This window comes from Coturnix japonica, chromosome 3 (assembly GCF_054131305.1).
Source record: "Coturnix japonica strain WE chromosome 3, WE-NBRP24, whole genome shotgun sequence".
Lineage (NCBI taxonomy): Eukaryota > Metazoa > Chordata > Aves > Galliformes > Phasianidae > Coturnix > Coturnix japonica.
Window position 1 is genome coordinate 60,762,366 of NC_140665.1, and position 27,400 is coordinate 60,789,765.

At 40.0% G+C, this 27,400-nt stretch overlaps 2 protein-coding genes across 3 annotated transcripts; one reads left to right on the forward strand and one right to left on the reverse strand.

Moving 5' to 3' along the window:
* The first annotated feature begins 1,499 nt into the window (after positions 1 to 1,499).
* Positions 1,500 to 8,433, forward strand: FAM162B (family with sequence similarity 162 member B). 2 transcript variants are annotated; one of them, XM_015858631.3, is made up of 4 exons: positions 1,500 to 1,965; positions 2,379 to 2,490; positions 4,307 to 4,415; positions 4,603 to 8,433. In XM_015858631.3, exons 1-4 carry the CDS (start codon positions 1,695 to 1,697, stop codon positions 4,699 to 4,701), a joined length of 591 nt encoding a protein of 196 aa, XP_015714117.2. In that variant the 5' UTR covers positions 1,500 to 1,694; the 3' UTR covers positions 4,702 to 8,433. The 2 variants fall into 2 exon arrangements, with proteins under 2 accessions (XP_015714117.2, XP_085397921.1); XM_085541795.1 differs by having other exon boundaries at positions 1,597 to 1,965; positions 4,307 to 4,660.
* KPNA5 (karyopherin subunit alpha 5) lies at positions 5,485 to 27,318 on the reverse strand. Its single transcript, XM_015858619.3, has 14 exons — positions 27,205 to 27,318; positions 25,095 to 25,228; positions 23,461 to 23,562; positions 23,280 to 23,379; positions 22,436 to 22,530; positions 20,226 to 20,357; positions 19,484 to 19,572; positions 18,467 to 18,566; positions 15,784 to 15,947; positions 15,036 to 15,114; positions 13,601 to 13,726; positions 13,025 to 13,152; positions 10,963 to 11,141; positions 5,485 to 9,114 (listed from the first exon to the last, which is right to left on the reverse strand). Exons 1-14 carry the CDS (start codon positions 27,206 to 27,208, stop codon positions 8,927 to 8,929), a joined length of 1,620 nt encoding a protein of 539 aa, XP_015714105.3. The 5' UTR covers positions 27,209 to 27,318; the 3' UTR covers positions 5,485 to 8,926.
* Between the last annotated feature and the right edge of the window lie 82 nt (positions 27,319 to 27,400).

The following is a 27,400-nucleotide window of genomic DNA, read 5'->3' on the forward strand; positions in this document are numbered from 1 at the left end:
CCCCACCATTCACTGCTCTCACCCGCAGAAGCCGGGGCACTTCCTGCAATGCCCGCTGGGTCGGCGGCCGAGTGCAGTCGGGCTGTCCCTGCTACCAGACAGGGAGGGAAGTACCTCTAATGGGCGATGGCAGCAGCACGAGAGTTCTGCAGGAGCTATCCTTAATGAAAGGGATTGCAAAAGGCAGAAATTCGGGGGAAGAACATGAGAGAACGAATATATTCCATTCTCCTGCGGACCTCCAAACTGCATGTACACCTCTGGTCCACTTTGCCACAGCCACCAAGTCCCCTTTGTCTATGACTTCTGTGAGCTGTTTGTCTCTCCAGCAACTCACAACTTCTGTGCAAAGCATAATCAGCCAGACCTGGAAGAGGGGATGCAGCAGGTTTTCTAGCTACTATTGGCAGAAAATACTCATAAAATTAAGTAAAACAGAATAAAATAGACATAAAGATTCCAATCTCTGCTGCATGTCCTTAAACATCGGTGTGGATGTGACTTCAGGGCCAAAGAGGAGGGTTTTTCTTCCCAAACCAGGCCATGCTCTGCCTTCTTCCTTTGGAAATATCCCACCAGTTTGACACAATGCTAATGTGCGTGTGTACCCATCTTAAAATTTTTTTTTAATCTCTGAAGGGGTCAGAGAGGACACATGATCCCCAGACATCTATGTCCAGATGTTTGTTAGTGAAGAGTGTGAAGCTGTACTATTCACCTTTTGGGGCTGAATGTCATCTATTGCAATAATGCTGAATAATGGATGCTGAAGCTCTTGGTCCCTTCTTTTGGTGCTTTTCCATCTCCCCAGAGACATCATAGAAAAGGGCAGAGCTGCTCTGTCCATGAGCAGTGGTCCTGTTCTTCCTCTCTATAATTGTTAACAGACATGAAAAAGCCAGTGCCTGGCTTTTGCACAGGTCTCAGATAAACTTGGTTTGTTTAAAGAATGTCTCATTTGCAGGACATTTTATTCCAGTGTAGAATGTGGGAAGTCGGTTTTCATTTTCTCAACAGTTTGCCGTCAGAAAGAGCTGCCTACATCAGGCTGTGCTTCTGAGAACAGGGAATCAAGTTTTGGCTACAAATGATTCACGTCTTCTCCCTCTCACTCTCTCACTGGGCACAGCATGCTGCCACCTCACAATGCAGCCCCGTAAGGGCTTTATGGAATTCATTTTGATAACAGACAACAATGCATTCTGGGGTTCTGGCATTGGCTGGACCATAGAATCACAGAATCACAAAACTCCCTGAGTTGGAAGGGATTCATAAGGATCATAAAGTCCAGCTCCCGGTCCCACAAAGGACCACCCAAAAATCAGACCATATGTATGAGAGTGCTGTCCAAATACTTCTTAAGCTCAGACAGCTTAAGGCTGTGATTACTGTCCTGGGGAGCCTGTGCCAGTGCCTGACCATCCTCTGGTGAATCTTTTCTGGATAACCAACCTGACCTTGCTCTGTCATGACTAGGAGGTGTAACACCATCACCTGCTGATTCAGGCATTGGGATGCTCTGGCTGAGACACTATATGCCACCTGCACGGCACTGCCACAGGCTGCTTGCTAAATACATATTCTGTACCTGTTTCCAGACTTCCTTTAAATGCTTGTTTTTTGTTGTTATTTGTTTTCCATTTTTGTACTGAGTGAGCCTGGACCGCCCCGAGTGTTTCTCTCACCATTTCCATATGACTGTTTTAAGGTGGGCGGGTGAAGTGAGGCAGGCGGTTCCTATCAGCCCCCCAGAGCTGAGCAGAGCAGAGCAGAGCAGAGCAGAGCAGAGCAGAGCAGAGCAGAGCGAGGGACCCAGTGGTGCGGGCTGCCTGGCCGTGCCCATGCTGCCACTGCCACTGCGCCTCCGCCCCGGGCGGGTGAGGAGTGCCCCGCTGCTCCGCCCGGTCGCACTACGAGGAGCCGCCGCCAGCGACGGGCCCGGGCGGGGTCCAGCAGTTCCCCGCGGTAAGGGTAGGGCTGGGCTGGGGATTGGGGGCTCCCCGCTGTCACCCTGGGCCTCGTTACTTTGCATTCTTGTTTAAATGCTCAGGTGTAAGGCAGTAGGTAGAGAGATGTATAAATGAGAGTCATGAGGATGCTCCCCAAGGGAGATGGTCCAGGGGCTGTGCTGAGAAATAAGCACCTCCATCCCTGAAGGATTTCAAGGATAGGTTGGATGGGGCCCTGGGCAGCCTGAGCTGGTGGGGGGCAACCCTGCCCTCATCAAGGGTTTGCACCTGGATGGTCCCTTGCAACCCAAAGATAATTCTCTGATATGATTTCCCCACCAACCACAAGGGCACTAAGAGGGATTTGCTCCTTCCTTCATTACTGCCACTCCTCACAGATTGATGGGGTGTTTCTTTCCAATCCCGCAGCTGAACAGGCCCACAAGGTGGTTGCAAGCTACAAACCTTCAAAGTTTGACAAGAAAATCCTCCTCTGGACTGGTCGCTTCAAGACAGAAGAAGAAATTCCTCCGAGGATCCCGTAAGTGCTCCAGGTGTATTCCGAGGGTAGCACTGAGCTGAAGGACATGAAGCAAAGGGTGCCCAGCAGTGCTCTGCAGAGCTCAGACTGGGAAGCACTGAGAGCTTTGAAATGAACTAGCAGGAAGGGAACGTTGCTGTGTTGCTCATAGGTTAGGGAGAACAAATGTTCCCTACTGGAGTCTCCAGATGCTATAATTAAGAATTGGATTCTTCTAAGCAAAGAGCCTTGGTCTCTGCTTATAGTTGGTATATATCCACACCACCTTGTTTATTTTGTTTATTCCTGCTGTGTAATCAGAGAAGGATGTTATCATAAACTGCCTGTTCTATTTATTGCTCCCATAAACAGTTCTAAGGGAGTTGAGAGCTGCTAAATGATCACATCAGCCAAACTGTAATTTATTATAGCTTAAAGAAGAACATGAGGAAAAAAATAGATAAAGAGATTGTGAGAAAAAAATCCCCAAAGGCAAATAGTAGGACAGCTGAGTACTGAATGCAGCCTCAGCCACTGGTTGACCCTCTGCTCACCTCAACTTGCTGTAAGTTGCTCTTCCCAAGGTGTCTGCAGGACACCACTTTGTGCCATCGCAGCACACAGAGCTGTATGAAGCAGTGAGGGCATCCCCCACTTTCCTGCTCCTGTTTGTTCCCAGCAGCACTGCTGCTGTTCCTGGGGCTGAGCAGATTCCCAGAGTCCAACTGCTTTCGCTCTGTGCTTACCCCATTGCCTTTGCTTACAGGAAGGTTCAGGCAGGTCTCAGAAGCATTATTTGCACTACTGAAGTCATCGGGAGGTGTTTGTAAAAGGCCTCTGCTAAGCCCTGCACATGTGCACAATAACCACTTGGACTGACTTTCTGCTTTCTGTGTGGACAACATATTTCTAGCACTCAACATGACATTCCAAAAGAAGTTAGTTTTAAGACGTTGAAGGTGAACTGTATCAGTTTCCAGTGTTAGAAAGCATTGTAAGATACTGTTTGCTACCTGTGAAGAAAATGTGGCTGCTGAAGGTGTGTGGTATTGAGAGGCAAACCTGCAGCCCTCAGTCAGAATGTTTAAATCATTGACAGCAAACAGCTGTTACTGCCTTCAGCAGAGGCTTAGCCAGGACCTTGATGAAGGATTGAGTAACAAGGGCCCTAATGTGCAATTAGAGGAGATAATAAGGTCTGTTTTCCTTACAGCAGGGACAGAAAGCAAGGAGAAAGTGAAAACCTGCTTCTGAAGAGTTTCAATTAGTGCACTGAGAAATAGAATTAGGTTTATAAGCCAGACCAATAACACTTAGAGCTTTGCTTTTGTTCTTACAAATGGCTTCTGGATTAATGGCTTTAGGTGGCAGTCTGTTCTGCGGTTTGTTTTAAAGACTTTGTGCTTACACTGTAACATGAAAAGGGCTCTTTGTAACCTTGGCATTGCCAACCATTAGCCAGGAACCTGCCCTGCATCCTGGTGCGTGTGCTGTGAGGACTGGGGGGGGGGGAAGTAAAGCAGAGCTGCCTATGATTTGTGCTTTTCCACTGTGTAAAACCTTTGAGAAATATGTATTTATTTATGCATGTATATCTAAAACCGATTTAAGAAAATCCTAAAGGAAAATAGCACACATCCAGCATTATAACAAACATCGTAGAACAGTGCTTGCCAAGTGCCACGTCTGGCTCAGGAAATGGCTTCACTGAAATCTCTGCAATGTTTGCTGTGATGGCCAATTCATTTTTCACTCTGCAGTAGTGACATCACAACTGTGAGGTCTTGAGCAATGCTTCTGTTTTTTTAGTTACTCCATTCCAAAACTTTACTTGCAGGCCAGAGATGCTTGACAGGGCAAGGAACAAAGCCCGTGTTAAAGCTTGTTACATCATGATCGGCCTTTCGATCGTTGCCTGTTTTGCAGTGATTGCTTCAGCCAAGAAGGTGAGTATAGTGCTGGCTTGCTTCTGTGTAGCATACCTCAAAGCGATGAAATTATGTGAGAACTTAAGGCGCTCCTATTGCTTTGAAACAAAGCATTTGGTTGATGGTTAATCCTGAGACCAGGCCCATTTCTCCAAGCTGATGGTGACTCACAACGTTGCTCTCATGGAGGGTTTTCCTTCCGCAGGCTGCGGCCCGGCACGAGTCCCTGACAAGCTGGAACATGGCAAAGAAGGAGAAGTGGAGGAGAGAGGCTGCACTGGCAGCGGAGTCAAAGCCTAAGTAACTTGTCCTTGCCCCATGTCCTTGTAGGACCCAAGTTAGCAGTCAGGAGTGGTTAGTGAATTAATTTCACCACCCAATGGACAACTGCAGCATTGCACAAACTGGAGCTAACAGCACTGGTTCTGAGATCACAGAAACTGAGGTATTTATTAAAGAAAGCGTACACACTTGCACCTGATTAACATCAGAGTCTGTTACACAATTAAAACCAATAACTGCAAAGAAGATCAGGTCGATGCCTAAGAATGAAAGGTAAAGGGCTTGCCAAGTATCCGCAATCTGCCTTAAAACCTTCCTTTCAAGGCTTGATGTTGAGCTCTACTGAAAAGATCAGAGCTCTTTACTGAAAAACTAGTTGTATTTTCCTCAATGAAAGGTTAAATTATAGTAGACCAAAGAGTACTGATGTGACAATACTGAAACTGCAAAAATAAGGGGACATACTATTAATGTTTTGTAGTTCTAAGCATGTAACAAACTAATCAGCAAGAATGCTTCAGATTTTCCATACCAGGAAGAGAAGGCTTGGGGAAATGAAGGCAAGGGAAACAAACTCCACTCCTTAGAAACTTCAATAGGAATTCCCCAAACAAGTGGTCAGTTCTGTATGTGACCATCACACTACTGTATGCTTGGTCTGATGTTTAAAAATCTCTGTTAAAACAAGAGGCGCTCCATCACAGTGCACAAACCAGCCTTGCTGAATTCATTATCCTCAGTGTTGTATTCAAAGCGGCATTAGGTGAAGAAGCCACACCCATTTAAAACACCAAACACAACACACTTCTGCAAAATAGGTTTTTATTGGTTTCCGTATGGTATTTGGAGATTTAACATTCCGTAATATTGCATACTACTCACGTGGGGTTTGTTACAGTAACGGGCCTTTGGCCTGGATTTAAAGATGCACTATTGCTACCTGAAGGTAATACAGGTTTGTTATGTGAAGACCTTGTGTGGTAACTGAAATTTCTCATTCCGGATTTCAGTGAACTCCGAGGTTCACCGCTGAACTTTTCCCAGCTGGCAGAACAATGGTCAAACCCCTCAGTTGGACAACTCAATACATTTAGACCAACTGAGCACTAGCCATGAATCACAGACAATAGTGCATCCTTTTTAAAGACAGACCTGACAACAGAAACGTTCCAGTTGCAAGCTTCTCCTACAACTTATTTCTGGGCCAACATGATTACTATTGTTTTTTGATTGCTGTTAGCAACAGTTCTTAAAGCAAATCCTAGAAAATTAAAAAGCCGTGTGAACCAGTCCTCAGACAAAAGTGCAATGATGAAGAAATCAGATATGATACAGTGTGTCAAGAGTGGAGAACTGAAAAATAAATCCCATGTTTTGCATAGTTGCATAGATCAGCTAGCTGGTATTCGCATTGAAGCAAAACAAATGGTACCCTATTAATACCACCCACCCCCCAAACTGTATTTTATAACAGACTTCACAACTGATGGGGTACATCGGTAATATCATACAAACACCAAAATGATTTTCTTTAGTTGTTTGGGTTTGCTTTTTTCCCCTTCACTGCTTTCATCTGTTTAGGCAACACTGTCAGGCTCACATCTGTACTGATAGATGACTACACAACAGATGACTATTAGACGTCATCTTTTTATGCTGTTCCTTAATGTGCTTTTAATCAAACGTGCAAGAAATCCAATGATATATAACAGGAAGGACCATCTTTTATGCTTATGAACATCTCTCTTTTTTTAAACAACATGAGAATAAACCAAGTGTTGAGTTCAAATAACTGTTTCATTAGCTAAAGTCCATCACTTTCATCTCCCTTTTAAACTATTACACTTAAATATATCAGACATGAAATATATTTAATCTAAATGCATAAAGTGCAGTCACTAACTGTTCAGACAATATATCCACAAAACTGAAGACATTCTTTCAAAACAAATATAATACTTTGTACGCCCCCTCGTCTCATTTTCAAGTCTTTTAATCGAGATTTTGATAGTTCAGATTTGGTTTAAGTTCGAGAGGCTTATCAATGTAGTGTTTGTAAGGTCCTCCAAATAAAAAGCAGGCACAACTGGTTACAGAACATTATCGAATCAAGTCTGTTAGAAATAATGGAATACCCTGTTACCTGAATTCTTTATTTCTACACTAGAAGAACATTGAAATTCAGCATTTACTAGCAATCCTAGTAGATTTCCACAATCTCTACCCTGTACTTTGAGCAGATGGTGGGAAGGAAGGTCAGCATATGCAAACTGAAAACTGTAAGAGTAAAAAGGGCACAAATACAATCATCTAATATCATATGAAAATTTGGCAGCTGTACTCAGATTATCACACTACTCAAAACCATTGTATGCTGTACAAATCTAGGTTTAAAGTGTCATTTGATAAAATATCTCATTATTCAGAGTTCATAAAGTAACAGCACTCCTATATACACGCTTCTTACACCTCTAAATTCCAGTAAAAAGACTTCAAAAAGAGATTTTGTTCCTCCCAGTTATATCTTAGTCAAAACTGACCATTAATCTTAAAAATCCACTTCAAGTCCCTCATTCGATTACAATACATCATATATTGCTGCAACATCAAAGCAAAACATCTTAGAATCCTAACTTGCACATAAAAAAAAATCTAAGTAGAAAATGATACTGTAAATGATATCAACCTTAATAAGTACTTTTCAGTGCATTAAAGTATTGTGCACAGTGCCGTGGGATAAGTGATTTCATGTCTGAATTGCAGCTTTTTATGAAGTATGAAATGCTGTCATATGCCAACTCACTTAACCCAGGAGTCTGAAGATAATACATTAATTACAGATAAAAAATAATAAGTCATACTTTAGTTAATCCAAAGTATTAGTTTCTCCAAATGAAACATACTACTAATATTCCAGAATCACTACAAATATGCAAGTCCAAGCACAGCAAACATTTTTCTGTACTCAAAACTGTTAACGTGAATATTTGAATTCTGTTTCTGTTAGTGTTTAAACAGCAAACACCGTGTACTGTAGAGCCTAAATATTTAGAATACAGTAACTTCTAGTTAGTTTTGGTGTCCACATACTTAATGTGTATTTACAGTATAACAAATTGTCAATTAGCTGGAAAGGAGTGATTCTCTTTTCATTCCACACTGCAGTATTTCCATAGTCTTACCAGATGAGAACGGAGTCAGCAAACTTAGAGAACAACTCCAGAGGTGGGGGCATACTTGGTCAAAAATGTAACACCTACTTTCTCAACCTTGAAGAAGCTACTGTTACTACAAAGAGTAACACTGCAATGTTTCCCCAACTGAAGTGGTGTTACTACATTTTGGCAGGAGGCAGCTGTAAACCATCTGCTTTGTATTTCCAACTGTACAAATGACCATCTCCGTCATCCATGATTGCAGCATTCTTGTGGTAACTACTGCGGCTGCTTCCACAGCAAAGTATTGTGTTTGTGGCTGACTTTAAATGCCATTTAGCAGCTTTAATTACAGAGCAAGCACCAAATGACCAGCAAGCTCTCTGCTGATTCCAATTTGAAAAACCTCTGAAACAGTTTCTTCCCACATAATCATGTAAAAGCTTTTTCAGGTACTCAATATTACATACTGCGTAATTATCATTATATATATGTATTATGTCTTTAAATACATTTTATAAATAAATTCCAACAGTGTGTGGTATAGTAAGTAATGCATGGAAGTATCATAATTTAAATAAATATTTTTCACATTCCAATTCAGCTTCTAACAAGCTCATCTTTATTTCATGCCTTAGTTCTGAAGCAATGTTCAATGCTTCAATACAAGAGGTAGATTTGATAGACTGGGCAAGTCAAGCCTACTGCCAAAAATACAACTGCCAGTAACTGTATTGCTGATATGCAGTTTGAGACTACAAGAAAGATTCAGAACCACTGCCTTAAATCCTTTGAAGTCTTAGCTTAGCAGTTCCTGTTAAATTGCATGTAATGCTTTGCTTTAGACATGATTACTCACAGTTGTTTTCTGTACACATGAGAATGGAAAAAAAAAAACCACACCCAAACGAATACAGAACAAAGAACAGTTGTATCTAACAAAATATAAAAGTGCATGAGCTGCTTCTTCATCCATTTCTGCAAAACACACTCAACCTTCCCTCTAACTTTGGCCATAAAGAAAAGACTTCTGGAAAACAAACGAAAACTCTACAAGTGTATACATTTTATACTTGTCTTCACTTAAATAGTTCACAACTGAAATCCCTCCATTGGAGCCTCCTGCTGCTGGAAAACAAACTGCTGCTGACTTTCATCCACCTGAGGTGCAATACTGGAATCCTCTTCTTCAACGCCAAAGTAATGCTCTATGAGTTCAAAAGCCTTTTGGTAGATCTCTTGGTTTTCATGCCTCTGAAGAAATTCAATTTTATCAAGTCCTAAATTCAAAAGAAAACATTTTCATAATCTAGTTTCTTCAGAAGAATTTAAAGGGAAACTGGTTCTAAGTATGAAAACTTGGTGGTGGCACTCAGATGAACTGAGATGGATTGGGGTAGCATTTGTTTTATTTAATATAACTGATTTTCACATTCAGTGGGGGCGGTTGCTTTTCTTCCCCCCTCAACCCCCAATTTTATTTTTGCCTTCCATGCCAAATACTCCTAATGGATACATTACTGAATTTCTTAACCCACGTATACCTAGCTTTCATTTTTTTCTGCAACACCTTCTGCTGTTTCAACTATTTTTTAAACTATAAATATAAATCTAGGGAGGAAGAGCCTATTGCATCTACGTAGAAATAGAATTTGTATACACAGATTTGTATCCTGTATGCAGTCAGGACGGCACAAAACTGCTTGACACAGCAATTTCCAATACCTTCATTTCATTCTATCATCACCTAGGGAGCTAGGAGATATGGTTTAGGGGTTTTCTGTAGGTATGGTGGAGGGAGGACGGTTGGACTAGACGATCTTGTAGGTCCTTTCCAACCTTGTAATTCTGTGATCACATCTATCAGACTACAATCACTTTTTTCCCCCTCAAATTTAGTCTTTGATTTGATGTTGCTTTGTTTCCAAGGGCTTATCATGGGCAAGCTGGAGGAAATAACCTGCTGTCAGAGTACCTGGAGGTCAGTTAGATGAGGTCTCAGAACTCATTTTTAGCTGTTTAAGACATTTCAGTTTCAATTTACATCAAATTAGGAAGAGTTAAAAATAAAATCTTCTGGTGATGACAGAAGATGGAGAAATAAGCATGATGCCATCAGCTATTTCCACTACTGAGCTTCAACAGCCCACTCAACTAGCAAATTTAATGTCTAAGTTCTCTATTTGTAAGTGAAGTTTACAACAGACTCAGGATTTGGACCAGAATAAATTTAATTGAGCTAAATACTTTTATCCCCTTTGTATGTTAGGCTACAAAGAAGGTCCCGCAGGTTGCAGATTTTAGAAATGCAGCTCCTAAACAGAGAATTCAGATGTAGTGCCTAACTTTGAAGAACATTTAGGACCATCTGGTCAGATATAATACAGTCATCCAGAACTGTTGCGACCAGTTGTTGAAACACAGACATCTGCCACTTCTATGCTGTCAGAAACTATAAAAAGATAAGCCTCCATAACTAATGCTGAACTCGTTATGATAACAAAATCTGTGTTTACATTGTAAGTCAGTATTATTTAGCCGTGAAATGCTATGAATGCAATTTTAGTTTTGATTGTTTAAACTGCTTTTGAAACGTAGTTCAATTCCACAAATCTTAAAAGAAGAAACAGAACAAAATACTTCCACATATATATAAACTTATATTATCACCTGCAATGGATTCTTGCAATTACTGATATTTACTATGTTAACGAGTGTCTGCCTTCAGGAACAAGCAAAATTAACTCTGATCATTCATCCCTACACTGTAATGAAACTGAACAAGACAGAATTATATATTTAAGTAATAAAACTATGCTTCAGGTTTAGGTGATAAATTTATGCCAGCTGTGGTTCCAACAGATGAGCATACCTGTTTGTTAAGCATTTCTCAGAATGTTCCTCTTTAGGCACATTTCATGAACACAGACAAGAACATCCAAAAGCTTTCTGCATTTAACTGCTTCTCCCACCAAACTACACTACTTAATTTGCAATGCTTTAAAGCTTACTTATGCTTGAGTTAAAAGTTCTTATACAACACTCACCAAAATAGTTCAATACATTTTTAACATTTCCCTGGAACAGGTAAGTTTAGGTGTGTAGCCCTACAGTAAGTAAATTCTTACCATATGCTTCCTCTATAAGGGCACAGTAAGGATTAATGCCCATTCCATTTTGCTTAGACTCTTGTTCTCCAAGACGCAGAATATTTTCAAGTCCATTCAAAGCCACCTGTACTATTTTTGAATCCATCACAGTCAGGAGGTCACAAAGAGGCTTGGTACAACCTAGTGCTACCAAATACCTTTAGGACAGGAGAAAAAACAGAAGAGGTTGGGGTGGAAAAGAAGGACTGATAAACCAGCACATTTACACTTATACGACATTGTCACACATTAGCCATCATTTAGTTATAAAAGAAATGGCCAAAACAACTACAACAAATAACCTAAAGCATGAAACACAAAGATAATCTCAGTCTGAAATGCAGTAAGTATTCTAATTTATCCTAATGAGAAAATTGAATGTACATTCCTAACTGGACTCCCACATTTGTAGACTATTCAACTTCTTTTCACTTATGATCTTCAGACAGATCACACAGAATCACAGAATGACCCAGGTTGGAAGGGACCTCAAGGATCATGTAGTTCCAATGCCCCTGCCTGGCAGGGCCACCAAACATACACCTTTACTAGATCAGGTTGCCCAGGGCCCCGTCCAACCTGGTCTTGAGCACCTCCAAGGACGGGGCATCCACAACCTCCCTGGGCAAGGGAGAATGAGTACATGAGAAAAAGGTCGACAAAGGATAGTTCTTTTCTCAGACATTAAAACACTGCAGTGAAAAAAAATCATGTAAACACATTATAAATGAGTAAGAAGAGGGCACACTGCTCTGAACCAACACAGTTCATACTGCTAACTCATCAAGATACTAACATTACCTACTGTAAAGGACACAACAGTAAATACAACCAAGTTCTGTGATTCTGAGCAGCCTAATTCTTTTTTCAATTTTGCACCAAATCCTAACTTCTGGAAGACATTACCTGTGTTCTTGTTTCTAGTCTGCATGGAAAATGATGACACTAATGTCTGTCTGAATCAAGAGACTGTTTAAATATTTATTAGTTGTTTTCAATTATCCTGCAGCTGGACAGTAGTACCTTGGGAATCTTAGAAGGGCTAAAATTTCATGACAGTGATAGCATCTCTGTATTTTGTGGTAAGAAGCAACCTTTATGATATTACTTGTATGTTCAATACTTGAAGATCTAGTATTAAATTTAAGATATCACATTGTGCAAGCAATTACAAGTAACAAAAACAAACCCAAACTAACAACAATAAACACACAATACCAACAAACATTCCTTACCACTGAAAACACGCAGTGGCAGTACAGTAAGAAATCAGAATGAGGTGGGGGTTTTTTCTTTGTTTCTTTTTTAAATAAACAAACACATACTTACTACAACAAATCTCCTGAACACTCTGGTGGAGTTGCTACATAACTTTATGTGCTCAGGCTTTTAAATTTTCAGTGCTTCACACTATTATTTTAAAATCCATTTATCAACTATTGATTAAAATTGATTAACATGTTAATGGCATTCTACGAATAGTACTAGAGAGCAGTTTATCCTAGTTATTCAAAAGATCCACTCTCTGTAGTACTTTGATAGTTGCTAAGTAGATTTTAAATCAAATTCTACTTTGGAAAAAGTTAGATATCAACATAATGTAGCACTGTTAGTGAGTTTAAGTACATGAAGAAACCACTGAAACTCCTAAAGTCCTCTTATAGAGAGATGCAACCAAATTGGACAAACTTTCTAAGCAACTGTCCTACAGCTTTCCATTTTCAAAACACTCAAGATTATTTGCTGACTGTTTCAATAGGGTCTGACAGCATAATATTGACTCTGGGAAATCACCCCACTAAAGGTTTATGTCTAATATCCCAAAACCAAATTAACTGAGTTAATTTGTTAATTCTATTGCATAATTTTTTGTCACTTGTTCCAAGCTTCTATATGTTTAAGTCAGTGTACAAACAGAGCTGAAAAACAATTAGTTATGCTTAGTTTTTTTGTTGCTCTGTTTGTCAGGATTCAGTTTAAGGAAGAAAATGCCTTAGAAAAGGTATCTAGGCAGAGAATATAGCAATATACATGAGCTTACCTAATCTGTTCAGGGGTTCCTCCTGATGTTGCATTAGTTATGGCCCATGCTGCTTCTTTTCTGGTACGAAATTCAGCTTTCTGAAGAATCTCAATCAATATTGGAAAAATATTTGCATCTATAACTGCCTAAGAGAAAAAAAGAGGATAATAATTATTGATAAAGGTTAATATATACAGGGCAAAAAGATTAATACATTTGCTACAGTGGTAAGCAATGCCTGTTCATATCAAAGGAAACAATGTTTCCTTAGAAGGCTTTGAACTAACTACAAATGCTAAAACAAATTCAGAACTACTACAGCATTGCAATTAGTTGATTTCTACCTGGTGATCAGGATACATCTTACCAGATAGATCTATTAAAAAACTATAGGACATAAGCACAGAATTTGAATTTTTTAACTGGAAAGCAAGCCTCACCTGATCTCAAGACATCCAGAACTTACACAAAATTATGGACTGTTAGAACTACAACAGCTAATGCAATCAACATAGCATCTTATTTCCCTTTGTGAATGAAAATCAAGTGAACTAGTAAAAACAAACCCACCAAATTACTACATACAGTTTGTACCTGAATTTGAGCTCTGTTTCCTGCAGTAATATTAGAAACTGTCCAGCACGCTTCTTTTCGAATAGATTCCTTGGGACTACTAAGCAAATGCAAGAGACAGGGTAACGCAGAGCAATTTAGAATCACCTAAAATAATTGGAGAATTGGAGATTGATTTGTGTATGTATATGCACAGATAAATCACATTAGAGGTAACTTCAAAAGAAGGGTACTTTGCAACACATTTATGTTACAAAAAGTATCAAAAATAACATTCAGCATTTGCTCAATACTTTAGCATCTAAACAACAATCCAACTGTCTATACAATTTGAAAGAAACTGCCCTCAACTAAGTTCACATCAGAAGACTAAAGACACCAAGACTGCATAAGGCTGCCTAATGCCACAGCATGTACTTTTACATGCCTAAGTGTAAACCTAATTTGTTCATTTGCTTTTAAAGGGACAGATATTCTCTAATTCCTTAGTGAAAACTGCCCCAATAGAGCTCACAATAAATTAGGCAGTTATCTGATTTCACTGTAACAAATTGCATCAGTCAGACTATCATACACATTTTTATGGACAAAACAAGCATACGCACTGCTTAAAACAATGAGAACTTTGCTTCTGAAGGCTTGAAAAAGAGAATTACAACACAACCAAATCTCCCAATAAGGAAAATAAATAATTCCATTATTAAAGGAAAGAAGCATTTGAAATACCACTCAAGAATGAAGCAATGCACTACATACAGTGCCGTAATAAAGTGTTCCTTCTTGCAGGAATTTTATGATTAAAATACCAGATTGTACTGAAATGAGCTGTACAGATTTGTTTAGCTTCCTTCACTTTCATGTCATAGAATCTTTTGAGTTGGAAGGGACACCTAAAGACCATTAGTCCCAACTCCTGTGCAAGTAACAAGGACAACTACTGCTCGATTAGGGTGCTCAGAGCTCCATCCAGCCTTATCTTGGATGCCTCCAGAGATGAGGCTTCCACCACCTCTCTAAGCAACCTTGTTCCTGTGCCGCACCACGCCTACTGTAAAAAAATTTCTTGTGTCCAATCTAAACCTCCTGTCTTCTAGTTTGAAAGCATTTTCCCTTGTCCTATCTCAACAAACCCTGCTAAAGAGTCTGTACTACTTCTTACAGACCTCATTTAAACACTGGCTGCTACCAGTTCTCCCCGGAGCCTTCTCTTCTCCAGGTTTAACAGCCCCAGCTCTCTCAGCCTGTCCTCATAAGAGAGGTGTTCCAACCCTTGGAAGTTTTTTTGCATCCTTAATGTACATGTTCTATATATGTATATATATATATATATGTGTATGTATATATATATATATATAGACACCTGTATTAGACATACATTCTACTGTAATTTATTATGATATTTTTGTAACTACTTTTCTTCCAGACAATTCATTTTTCTCAAATCAACACATCTTACCTGTGTTTGGATATCATCACCAGTAACAATATTTCCAACTGCTCTTAATGCAGGGGATACCACCTTGTAATCATTATGCCTGGAGACAAATATTGCTTGGTGTTACCAAGTAGCACACTATAATTTTCATTTTCATTTAGCAGTGATTTGTTTTGGGTGGTAAACTGTTAGAGAACACAGCATTACTTCATCCTATTCTCCTGCTATTCAAACAAATTTGACAGGTGCAACCAAATGGACCCATACTCTGTTGTCAGTGTCGGCAGCTACCATCTGATCTATGCTGCAGTTCCCAAACAAATACAGGGATTTAATTCTCCTTTTCTAGGAAAATAACAAACCATAATGTAAGTATTCTGCAACAGTTCCAAACTAGCCCAAGCCTCCAGACTTTATGAGTTCAAATAAATAAATTTCAATGTATTTCAACTACATCTCCTAGGAAGGCAAAGGAAAAATACAGCATGAAAATTAAATTAATTTAAAGAGATTGATTTACAATTAAAACTTCAGCCATCACCTTCCTATTCTTCCATGCAAATGAAATCTGACTTTTTATTCTCATTTAACATCAAGAAGTATTTTAGAAAAAGCATTTTTCACTGTCAACCACTGAAAAAATAATCCCAGGAGCCAAGCAAGCTAGCAAATAGCTGAAAAGTTTTCAGACTGATATCATGCTCTTTGTTTCATGAAATAAATTCAGACTTCAGGTGAAAAAACACTCTCAGTGTAAGAGAGAACTTACATAAGCAACTCTACCAATCTTCGGCACACTCCAGAATCAATAACAGCTTGGATTTTATCATTGGGTCCATCTGAAAGGTAAGAGAGGGCCCAGCAAGCATCTGCTAATACATCCGGATCACTGCTAAACAACAGTCTTGATAATACATTTAAGCAAGGAGCAACCTAGGTTAAAGAAAAATGTTGCAAAATTAAGTGTTTTGTGTATTCCAAAAAACATTCTGCAAAGGCATACAAGTGCAAAACTATTTACTGCCAAACCATGAGTTCATTTAGTGATTCAAGACCTTGCTGAAACATTTTCCAATTAAACTAGACACACAATTTGAATCAGTGAATTGGCTAAATTTCAATTAACAGCCTACTTACTTGCAGGTACTACATTAGGTACACAGTTGCTCAGCTTTAACAAGAACTACCTGCTTCTAGAGGTAATCATATGATCAGGAATTACTGATGCTTTCCTGAATCACTCGAAAGAATAATCATTTTTTATACAGAAGTGCAATTGGTTATTTGTAATTATCAATTTACAGTCACTTTAAGAATCTCAGAGTAAAATCAACATTCACTGAACCATACAAGCTATGGCTATCATACTCTTCAGGCTCTACACAAACAGATGGAGCAATGTGAGCTACATTTACCTTACCACTGGCTGAAACCTGACAAGTTATAACAAAAACAGATTGGGAATTTCACATTCTTTGCAGAACTTAATCCTTTAACCTGGTGTTAGCTATATAATTCAGCCTGTTTTATGTGTCCAGCTAGTACTATGACTAAGGGCAAGAAGGAAAGGAGCTATTCTTATATGCAAGTGCATACAGGATATCCTCTTCCACTGAAGTTAAAATAGCTTAAGAAGTAAGGAACCTTTTTTTTTAATTGCTGCCAGAATGAAACACTACTGGAAGATGTAATTTAGCTACAGCAATTGTGAGGAGACTGATTAACTGATATTGGAAATCTCATTTTTTAGTAAATCTTGAAGAGAGAGTAACAAGTAGTAACTCAGTACTCTGTGAGTGAAGTTTTAAGACATGCAAATTGACTCCAAATTACATTCAGCGATCATTTTAACATCAGCCAGAATCACAGAATCATAGAATGACCCGGGTTGGAAGGGACCTCAAGGATCATGTAGTTCCAACCCCCAATACTCAACATTCCATTCCATCTTCTATTGCCATTACCAGAAATTAAATTTCATACTGAAAATAAAAAGCTAATGCTCCTAACTACAGACTATATTCATACTGTCTCGAAAAGTGGAGAAAAAGTGAATGAGAGAGCACACAGGCAAATCACCTCTTAGTAGTCTGAATTCATTGAATTTTTCCTCTATAAACAGCAAGGAAAATTTTATTCTTGCAGCATCTTTTAAGTAATCATAACATGAAAAAAAAAAAAAAAGGAGGGAAGGAGGGAAGGAAGGAGGGAAGGAGGGAAGGAAGGAGGAGGGAGGGAGGAGGGAGGGAAGGAAGGAAGGAAGGAAGGAAGGAAGGAAGGAAGGAAGGAAGGAAGGAAGGAAGGAAGGAAGGAAGGAAGGAAGGAAGGAAGGAAGGAAGGAAGGAAGGAAGGAAGGAAGGAAGGAAGGAAGGAAGGAAGGAAGGAAGGAAGGAAGGAAGGAAGGAAGGAAGGAAGGAAGGAAGGAAGGAAGGAAGGAAGGAAGGAAGGAAGGAAGGAAGGAAGGAAGGAAGGAAGGAAGGAAGGAAGGAAGGAAGGAAGGAAGGAAGGAAGGAAGGAAGGAAGGAAGGAAGGAAGGAAGGAAGGAAGGAAGGAAGGAAGGAAGGAAGGAAGGAAGGAAGGAAGGAAGGAAGGAAGGAAGGAAGGAAGGAAGGAAGGAAGGAAGGAAGGAAGGAAGGAAGGAAGGAAGGAAGGAAGGAAGGAAGGAAGGAAGGAAGGAAGGAAGGAAGGAAGGAAGGAAGGAAGGAAGGAAGGAAGGAAGGAAGGAAGGAAGGAAGGAAGGAAGGAAGGAAGGAAGGAAGGAAGGAAGGAAGGAAGGAAGGAAGGAAGGAAGGAAGGAAGGAAGGAAGGAAGGAAGGAAGGAAGGAAGGAAGGAAGGAAGGAAGGAAGGAAGGAAGGAAGGAAGGAAGGAAGGAAGGAAGGAAGGAAGGAAGGAAGGAAGGAAGGAAGGAAGGAAGGAAGGAAGGAAGGAAGGAAGGAAGGAAGGAAGGAAGGAAGGAAGGAAGGAAGGAAGGAAGGAAGGAAGGAAGGAAGGAAGGAAGGAAGGAAGGAAGGAAGGAAGGAAGGAAGGAAGGAAGGAAGGAAGGAAGGAAGGAAGGAAGGAAGGAAGGAAGGAAGGAAGGAAGGAAGGAAGGAAGGAAGGAAGGAAGGAAGGAAGGAAGGGAGAAAAGCTTCAATCACAACTCACATCTTCTAACACATGCCTGCAGAAAATACAGACTAAAAGGATTTGGTGCCAAAAGTACTCCTTGCTTGTCATTGTTTCAGTGAATGCATCTGCCCTAATAACTTCTCTGTCATTCAATTATTTAATTTTATTGCTAACAGGTCAAAGTAGAAAACACTGAGCAGGTACAACTCAATACAGACTCAATTTAATGTTTTTAATGTGATCACACATTCTCGCCTATCTCCAGATTCAAAGACTGTGTTAACATTACAAACAGAAGTTTCCTTTAGCTTTCCAATTTCTTGAAATGAGTACTTCATTATACCTTACTGAAGTCTGGAGGTGGATTCTTGCCTCTACAGAGATTTGAGAGTGCCCAGACTGCATTTCTAGTTGTGGTAAGACGATTTGAATTTGTTAACAGTCTGTCAAAGAGAGAGAATGAAAAATAAAATAAACAAAATCGTTGAAAAAGTTAAGTATTTTTCTTATCTATTATCAGCAATGCCTTATATCACAAAACAAAAAACCCCAATCTTATTATTGGGCATTAGTTTTATGTTATTTCTCTTTATCGCTTTAACTATTTTCTTATGCATGAACATCACATTCCTAAAGCACACATGCTTATAAAGTAAGCTACTGCTCATACAAAAAAATCCTTTCCAAAGGCATAAGAAAATGCAACCTACCCTAGAGCTGACCATAGAATCATTTAGGTTGGAAGTCCAAATATGACCCAACCATACTACCCTAACTAACAACCCACCTCTACATCACATTTTAACTTAATTTAATTTATAATGTTTTAATTCATAAGACCCTATTAATATTTTAATAAGGTCTGCATAAAATATTAGAACTTTTATATATATATTTCATTTGTTTTAATGTTTTTAACAGAATAGACTGGGAAAAATTCAATACCTGAAAAATCAGGTTCACTTTCAGATACAAATCAAAACTTACCAAACCCTCAGCCTTTAAATCCTCAAGGAAAGCAATTACATCATGTTACTTTAAGCTGTTTTAAATATGTTTTAAGTCAGTTTGGTATTTTAAGTTAGAATAAATTGAATACTATTTCTGTTGGGTAGTTTTTTCCCCAGAGCCCACTGCGAAAGTACAGTAAGCAGTGGAATAATACTCGTAACGAAGAGAAATCTGCCAGCAGAACACTGCTCATGTAATGCCCAGTCTGCTGGCACATCTCAACAACCAAACACTGGAGATTGGAGTTATCAGACAAAAAAAATAGAGAAGCCAACCAGTTAGAATCACACAAATGTACAACTTATATAATCTTTCCCACCCTATGCCGGTAACAATTTACAATACTTACTCCAAGAGGGGTGGTAATATTCCACAGTTTAATACAAAGTCTCTGCATTCTGCGTTATCACCAGCAATGTTACCAAGAGCCCACACTGCCTTAAAAATGAAAGCATCCAAGTGAATTTACACATGCCTGCAAATCAGATAATCTTCATATCTGTACAGATAATCCACATATTCTTACAGCAAACACTCTGGAATCCAAAGAAATCTCAGCACAATCCTGAATATAACATTTCAGAAGACCAATGATTTATATTCTGAATTTTCTGTGAAATACACTAAATCAACTGCCTATTATGGAAAGATAAAAATAAAAGAAAAACTAACAACAAAAATAACAAATTCAGGAAGACACTGATGAAAACTGCAGTAAGAAGAAGGATCTAAGAAATAAAGCTGCATTGTAATCTAGGAAAAAGAAAATCACATTTTGTTTTCCACTATGTTATGCTGTTTGAGACTCTGTCCATCAGTACACAGCACAAAGGAAATGAGGTGCTTTCCTCACATTAGTTAAGAATATTAAAAAAAACCACAACAGGCTCACAAGGACTTGGAAAAATTGGAAGAGGCTGGGGAATCATAAGGGAAATAAAACACTGTTTTCCTGGAGTCAAATCAGCGGGTATAACAGATCAATGGGACTTCAGATCTTTTTATCTGAATTAAAATAAAAATGCTGGAGAGGAGGGAAGACGTTCCTAAATGAATTTTATAGTTATAAGACACTGCAAGAAAACAGTTACCTGCTCCTGTACATCTTCATGTTCTGAACTAAGCAATTTTATAAAAATTGGAACAGCTCCGGTTTCAATTACAACTTTAGTATGTAGAAAAGTTCCAGACGCTATGTTTGTTAGAGCCCAAGCCGCTTCAAACTGTTGTGGAGGAGAAAAACAAAAAATTACCATGTTAAATAACTGAGCAGTAAAAATCAAAACAAAAACAACCAAACACCAACATTTGTTGCAAGCAGTTTAATACAAGAGTTCCAGAGATTACTTATCCAACTTTTTTCCTTTGCACCGCAATGTAATTGTTACTATTACTGTAATTTCTGTGCCGTAAGATTATCTGTACTAACTGGTACAAATGTTATTTTAATGCAAATGTGCACAAGGCTACCAGTTACTCTTAATCGTCTGACACATATTTTTCCCAAGATTGCTTTCCAAGAGTTTTAGCTTTCAAGTTTTCATGTATTTTTATTTCTTTTGTAAGATTTCAACTGTAGAACAACACACTATTTCCAAGAAAAAAACAACAAACCAAAACTAAAAAAATACCCAGATTCTGCTCAGACATCTACACTGATGCTTTCAATACACCACTCAGGAAATCATCTTGAACAGAATCACAGAATCACCAAGGCTGGAAAAGACCTACAAGATCATCCAGTCCAACCTTCCACCAGTCACCAATATTTCTCACTAAACCATGTCCCTCAACACAATGTCCAAACATTCCTTGAACACCTCCAGCTTCAGTGACTGTGGGATACTGTGGGAGACAGTGTCAAAGGCTTTGCTGAAGTCTAGGTAGACTACATCAACAGCCTTTCCCTCGTCCACCAGACGGGTCACCAGATCACAGAATGACCTGGGTTGGAAGGGACCTCAAGGATCATGAAGTTCCAACCCCCCTGCCTGGCAGGGCCACAGTCATAGAAGGAGATCAGGTTGGTCAAGCAAGACCTGCCCTTTGTGAACCCACGCTGGCTAGGCCTGATACCCCAGTTGTCTCACACATGCTGCATGATCTCCCTCAAGACAATCTGCTCCATAACCTTCCCTGGCACTGAGGTCAGGCTAACAGGCCTGTAGTTCCCCAGATCCTCCTTACAATCCTTCTTGTAGATGGGAGTCACATTGGCAAAGCTTTTCAGTCTTCTAGGACCTCACCAGTCAACAAGGAGCACTGATAGACGATAGAAAGCAGCTCTGGCTATCACCTTCTGCCAGTTCCCTCAGCACTCTCAGCTGAATCTCATCTGACTCCATGGACTTATGGCAGTCCAGTTGGAGCAGCAGGTCTCTGACTGCATCCTCCTGAATTGTGTGGGGTTTTGTCTGCTCCCCAGCCAATACTACCAGGTCAGAGAATAGAGAACCCTGAAGATAACTGGTCTGATCTTTAAAGAAGGCATTCAGAACCTCTGCCTTTTTCCTATCCTCAGTGGTCACATTCCCAGACTCATCTAGTAAAGAATGGAGGTTCTCCTTAGTCTTCTTACTGTTGATGTATGTATCTGTAAAAGAGCTTCTTGTTCTTTTTTACCCCAGCAGCCAGGTTGACTTCAAGCTGGGCTTTTACATTTCTGATTTTCTCTCTACACATCTTAACAAGTTCTCTATATTCTTTCTGAGTCACCTATCCCTTCCACAGTAAGCAGATTCCCTTTTTCTCCCGGAGCATCAAGAATAGCTCCCTATTCATCCACGCTAGTCTTCTTCTCCGCTGACTCATTTTGCAGCTCAGAGGGACAGCCTGTTCCTGCACCCATAAGACCTCCTTCTTGAAGAGCGACCAGCTGTCTTGGACCCCTTTACTCTCTAAGACTGAATCCCAGGGGGCTCCCCCTGCTAGTCTTCTAAACAATTCACAGTCCGCCCTCCAGAAGTCCTAAGTAGCAGTTTTGCTGCTCCCCCTCCTGGCTCCACTGAGAACAGAGAACTCTACCATTTCATGGTCACAAAGGCTGCTTTCCACATCCAAATATATGACCAGCTGAATACATCACCCTGAAGACTACTAAATTCACAAGACTTGAGCTACAATTCGAGTGGCAAGCGTTAAAACTTAGGATATCTAAAACTTACAGCTTTGATGGATATAATTACATTTTCCTATTTAAAACAAAAATTAACAAAAATTAAAAAATCAACATGCTTTCCAAAGCTGTTTTCAGGATTTCTAACCCCATTCCAAACCCTAAACAAGTACCAGCCAAACTCACTTGCAGTGTGTAATTCTCACTCCTCTCGAGAAATTTCACAAATCTCTGTACTACTCCTGGTTTTTGGATGACTTCATCTATGGGCGGATTGGGTTCTGGGGGATAAAAAAAAACAAAAACAATTCACATGCATAAGACTAACAAAATAAGACCACTGAAATTACTTTTTCGGTATGACACAAAACATGAGTGATTCTCAGAAAACATACATTTCTAGCCTTCAAACAGTTTAATCCCAAGAGCAGGAGTTTTTTTCCTTCATAAGACTGCTGGATAATCTCATAAAGTGCTGTAATTTAGTGATTGCTCTATTCTGTACAATAACACATAATTGCCTATTGGCATTTAAGCACAACACTCTTCCCTCAATCAACAGAAATACAGCTTTAAATAATCAAGTATACTCTTGTCTAGTAGACTGTACAAATAGCAGCATGAATTTAAGACGATGTTTTACATGAACAACAACAACAAAACAAAATTACACCCATTTTTGGCAAGTCATATCACTTTTATCCCCTCAAACACAGAATCAGAAAATCTATTACTGCAAGACATACTTCAAGTAATGTTAGTGTGTCACTGTCAGTTACTGTCCTGTATACTTATATCAAAATATCCTTTTTTTGTTATTTTGTCCAGAAAACTGAACAACAGAACAATAAATCTTTTTGTATTTAGTCATTAGGTTAGAATAGATGTGGACCTGGTTTTGTTACAAACAAACTGAGAAGCTTCTGCAAGCTCTATTTTAAGGTAAAGCAAAATTCAGTGTTGACCGACTGTCTGACTAAAATTTGTAATAATAAAATAAGAGGAAAAAGAAAAATCAATGCTTGCATACCTTTAGATAGCAGTTTTCTGAATTTCTGAGTTGCTGTGAGTTGCTGATCAGGATCATCCGAGAAAATCATCTGTACCATATCTACTGTGATAACTTCCTCCTAAAAAGAAAAGGGCAGCTTTGTAGGATTGGCACAAACACATTAACACATAATATTCTAGACATATCCTAGAGTGATTACCTCAGGAATAGGTACAGTAGAGCTGACGTCGGGATCCTGAATTGGACTTTCCACCATAGATTCTTCGTTTCCCGGGAGAGAAACATTTCGACGTTTAAAGAGCTGAACAAAGAAGAAATGTGGAGAAATGTGGGGGAAGTTTATCACAGAACAGGTACTGATTGTTACTTGAAGAGACTGGCTTTCACCTGTACTGGTCAAAGCACTTCAACCACTCACCTTCCTGTTCATCCACACAAATGGAATTCTGCTTTAAAGTTTAAAACTTTCAGATTATGTGACCTTAAATGTTCTCTGTATCCAAAAAACATTTTGGTATTGGCTTCAAACACTATCTATGTTTAAAATACATACCTGTGCTGCGGTATTTAATAAGTTATGCTTAATGAGTGGCTCCTCATTTTCTAGCATGCAAACCTAACAATCATGTTAGCCTGCTTACTTCCACAGACCAAACCTGAAGTATGTACCTTTGATTTAGTACTACACTTACAACTATAATCATTAACAATTCTATGAATAACATGCTGGTAACTTTAAAAATAAGTGTTAGAATCTCAGACCACTGAGTGTCTCAGATTTCATCAGTAATCACAATAATAAAAACTCCTGCTAAGTCCTGAAGAAAGTTTTCTTCACAAAGTTGTCTACAGACATCTGCATCTGTAGTTTCACATACCCAAAACTGAACAAGCAATACCACAATTACATGTAGTTATATTTCAGATAGGAACCTAAAACAAAGCATTCTCTCTCCTTTGCTTGATCAAACTCTGGATTGGGCACAAAGCTGGACCCTAACAATTGCACAGTCCTGAACACAAACAAGGTTTTAATTCCATTTAAATCCACATAAGGAAGAAGAATCAATGTTCCTCTTTTAGAAAATCAGCCATTCTTCCTAGCACTCAACAATGCCATACAGGATCTTGTAAAAATGTAAATGAAAAAAATGTAAACCATTTCTGTCCAGGAAGACAGTCTATCTATGATTTATAATTTCTTCTGGAGCAAAAACAGTCTCACTTCCCTACACAAACTTGATCCAACCAGTGCTAAAGGAGCTGAAAACACCAGTCAATTATGGCCAAAATATTCTCAACAACATTCAGTGCGGCAAACAATGTTTTTCTTTTTGTTTTAATAAATAATTTGCCTACGGAGCATTTATTACAAAATACACAGAACTTTCAGCAGGAGCTGCAATTGATCAACTCAATCACAGGTAAACGCCCCTGCAGCATACTTCTTCTTACTCTTACCTCTCTGGCCCAACTAATATAAATTCTCTGGCCCAAACTTTAGAAGAGAATGAAGGTTTTCCCATTCTTACCAGAAATAAGGTTAGCCTTTCAGCTCAGTCTTCAGCTCACATGTTGAAAATGAGACTAAGGACTAGATTTAAGGAACACAGGTCTCTACTTCAAATGCCACAGTGACTTACAGTGCTTCTGTTCACCTTTTTGATTTATAATCCTACTGAGAGGTGCCTGGTGCTTCCCAAGACTACACAGAAAACAGACTTTTAATTTGGTGCTCTGGCTCGTACTTCACAGAAGAAATCTGCTCAGGTTCTTTTACATATCTGAATTAGGCTGCATGAACACTTAACAGCAGCTTATCAAGATGCTTACTTGTTCTTCCCTTTTCTGTTTCCGAAGCTGGATTCCTTCCTCTTCTCTTCGTCTGCGCATTTCTTGAGGATTAAGTGCATTATTTTTGTAGCTTTTCATTCTGAAGTTATCTTTCCCTGGGCTCGACATGATGTCTATTAAAAAAGAAAAAAAAAAAAAAAAAAAAAAAGAAAAGAATTACTCCAAAACATCAGAGCTTGAAAGGCAAACCTACCATCTCTCATACTAGAGAAGTATCTAAAGCAACAGTTATATACTCCAGTAGCTGCTGGCAATACCCAGTTCATGAACAAAAATCTCCAAGAGAGAAATAAGAGAAAAATCTTTGCCTACACAGGCATTTCTGAATTGCACATTAAAGCACAGGTCACTTCAGAGATCAGGCACCTCATTAAGGGGCATAAGCAACAAGTTACTGATCTTAGGAGCAAAATGAGACAATAAAAGCAAAACCACCACGTTGCTCAATTTTGACCTAAATTGGAAGGAACAATTGTCTGCCACCATCAGCAAGTACAGGAATTTGTTTCTTCCCTCAAAAACAAATCCCAGAAGAAAACCTGCTGTAATTACTGCTCGATTTAATGCCTCACTGCATAGAATAGGTTCTTCATTATTTTTTTTATACCTTTTTAATCACAAAAACACAAAACTAAAGGCTATGCTAAATTTCCTTTTAATACAGAAAAACTCTACATGAAAAAAGAGCATCAACAGTTAACAGCATCCAGACAAGTATTCCCTTGCAATTTAAAATAATATGACTCATCCTTAATTAACAGCTCATTTGATGTACAAGGAAGATTAGAATCTGCCTGTCATTTCAGGCATATCAGCTGCATAAAGAAAAGAGCAACACATGATTATGTTAAATGATCAAACTGACTGAACAAGGTTGTGAACAGCCCAGTGCTAATATTCAAAGCTAAAACTGTCACCTTCATTCAGAGAAGCAACTTTCAAAACTGTGATTCGAGACTTCAAGCAAACTCAGTTGTTTGGAATTCTTTCACAACAAGAAAACATGCATAAGGCAATCTGACCCACAGGCACAGTTCTTTGCCAACTTCCGTGCTGAGATATTTATTTTCACATTTTGTTTAATATCAGCAGTATCAAGGCCTGCTGAGTAACAAACACAGGCTGTAAGAAGCAACTAGTCCCCGCTGTTAGGTTGGCACCAGCAGGACACTCTAAGGGCTCAACAACCTGTTTCACCCAAACACAACTGCTTCATGAGAACCTTTACGGATTATTGCCACTTCTGGGCACAGAGCTGCATGAGACGCTGTATGAAGTTATCTTCTAATTCACAGAACTTCAGAATTGCAATTTAAAAAGAAGAGCATTCTGTCTAGCAACACTTGTGGCTTAAGTAGTCCTCAAACATCATCACCTTCTTAATCACACACGCCTTGAGGAATGATTTGGGCCAGTACACCTGCCAGGCCAAGAAAGAAACCAAAGATGAGAAGACTGCATTAAAAGTAACATCAAAGTTACACAAGTTCTATACAAGAGATCAAGCAGAAGGAAGCTCTCCTCAAAAAGAAAAGCTATCGAAACCATAGCTTCGGCCCCTGTCCCACAAGGGCATTGGAACATGAACCAGAAGGGTAGAGCCAGGGGGTGCTTTATCTACTCAACCACCACGACTATATCCAGACCACATTTCTGCTACGCCCATCTATGCCTGTGTTAGCATATCCCTGCAGCAGCCACATCCTGCATGCCGCCCACCTGTTGTGCCCGCAGCATCGCCACCCCTCAGTGCCCGGAGGGCCGGGAAGATCTCACCCGGCCCAGAACCGGGCGCCGCGTCAGATCCAGCCTAGATCCAGACTGATGCCCGGCCGGAGGACACCCGGCCCCGGGCTCAACTACCGACGCTTCTCGCCTGCGCCCCTCGAAAAGACGACGGGGAAGCGCTCTTGCCGGCGGCGGGATGAAGGCAGCCCCTGACTGAGGGGCTCCGTCCCTGCGCTGCGGGACAGTCCCAGCACCGCGCGCGGCAACGCCCCGCCACAGCCCAGCGCCCCCGGGCAGGCAGAAGCGCGGTCACGCAACACGGGGCACTGAACACGGTCCCCTCCGACCCACCGGCTCTTACCCATCGCAGCCGGGACGCGCCGCGCCCGCCGCCCCCAAGGCGAGAGGAGCCCGCGGCGCTCGGCCCCCAGCCGGACCGCAAGATGGCCGCCGCCACTCCGCCCCGCGCCGCACTGCCCACGGGCGGGCCTCGCCGCTCCCAGCAGGCCCCGCGCGGCGGCGACAGGCGGGCGTTGCCTCCGCCGCCCCGGGAAGGG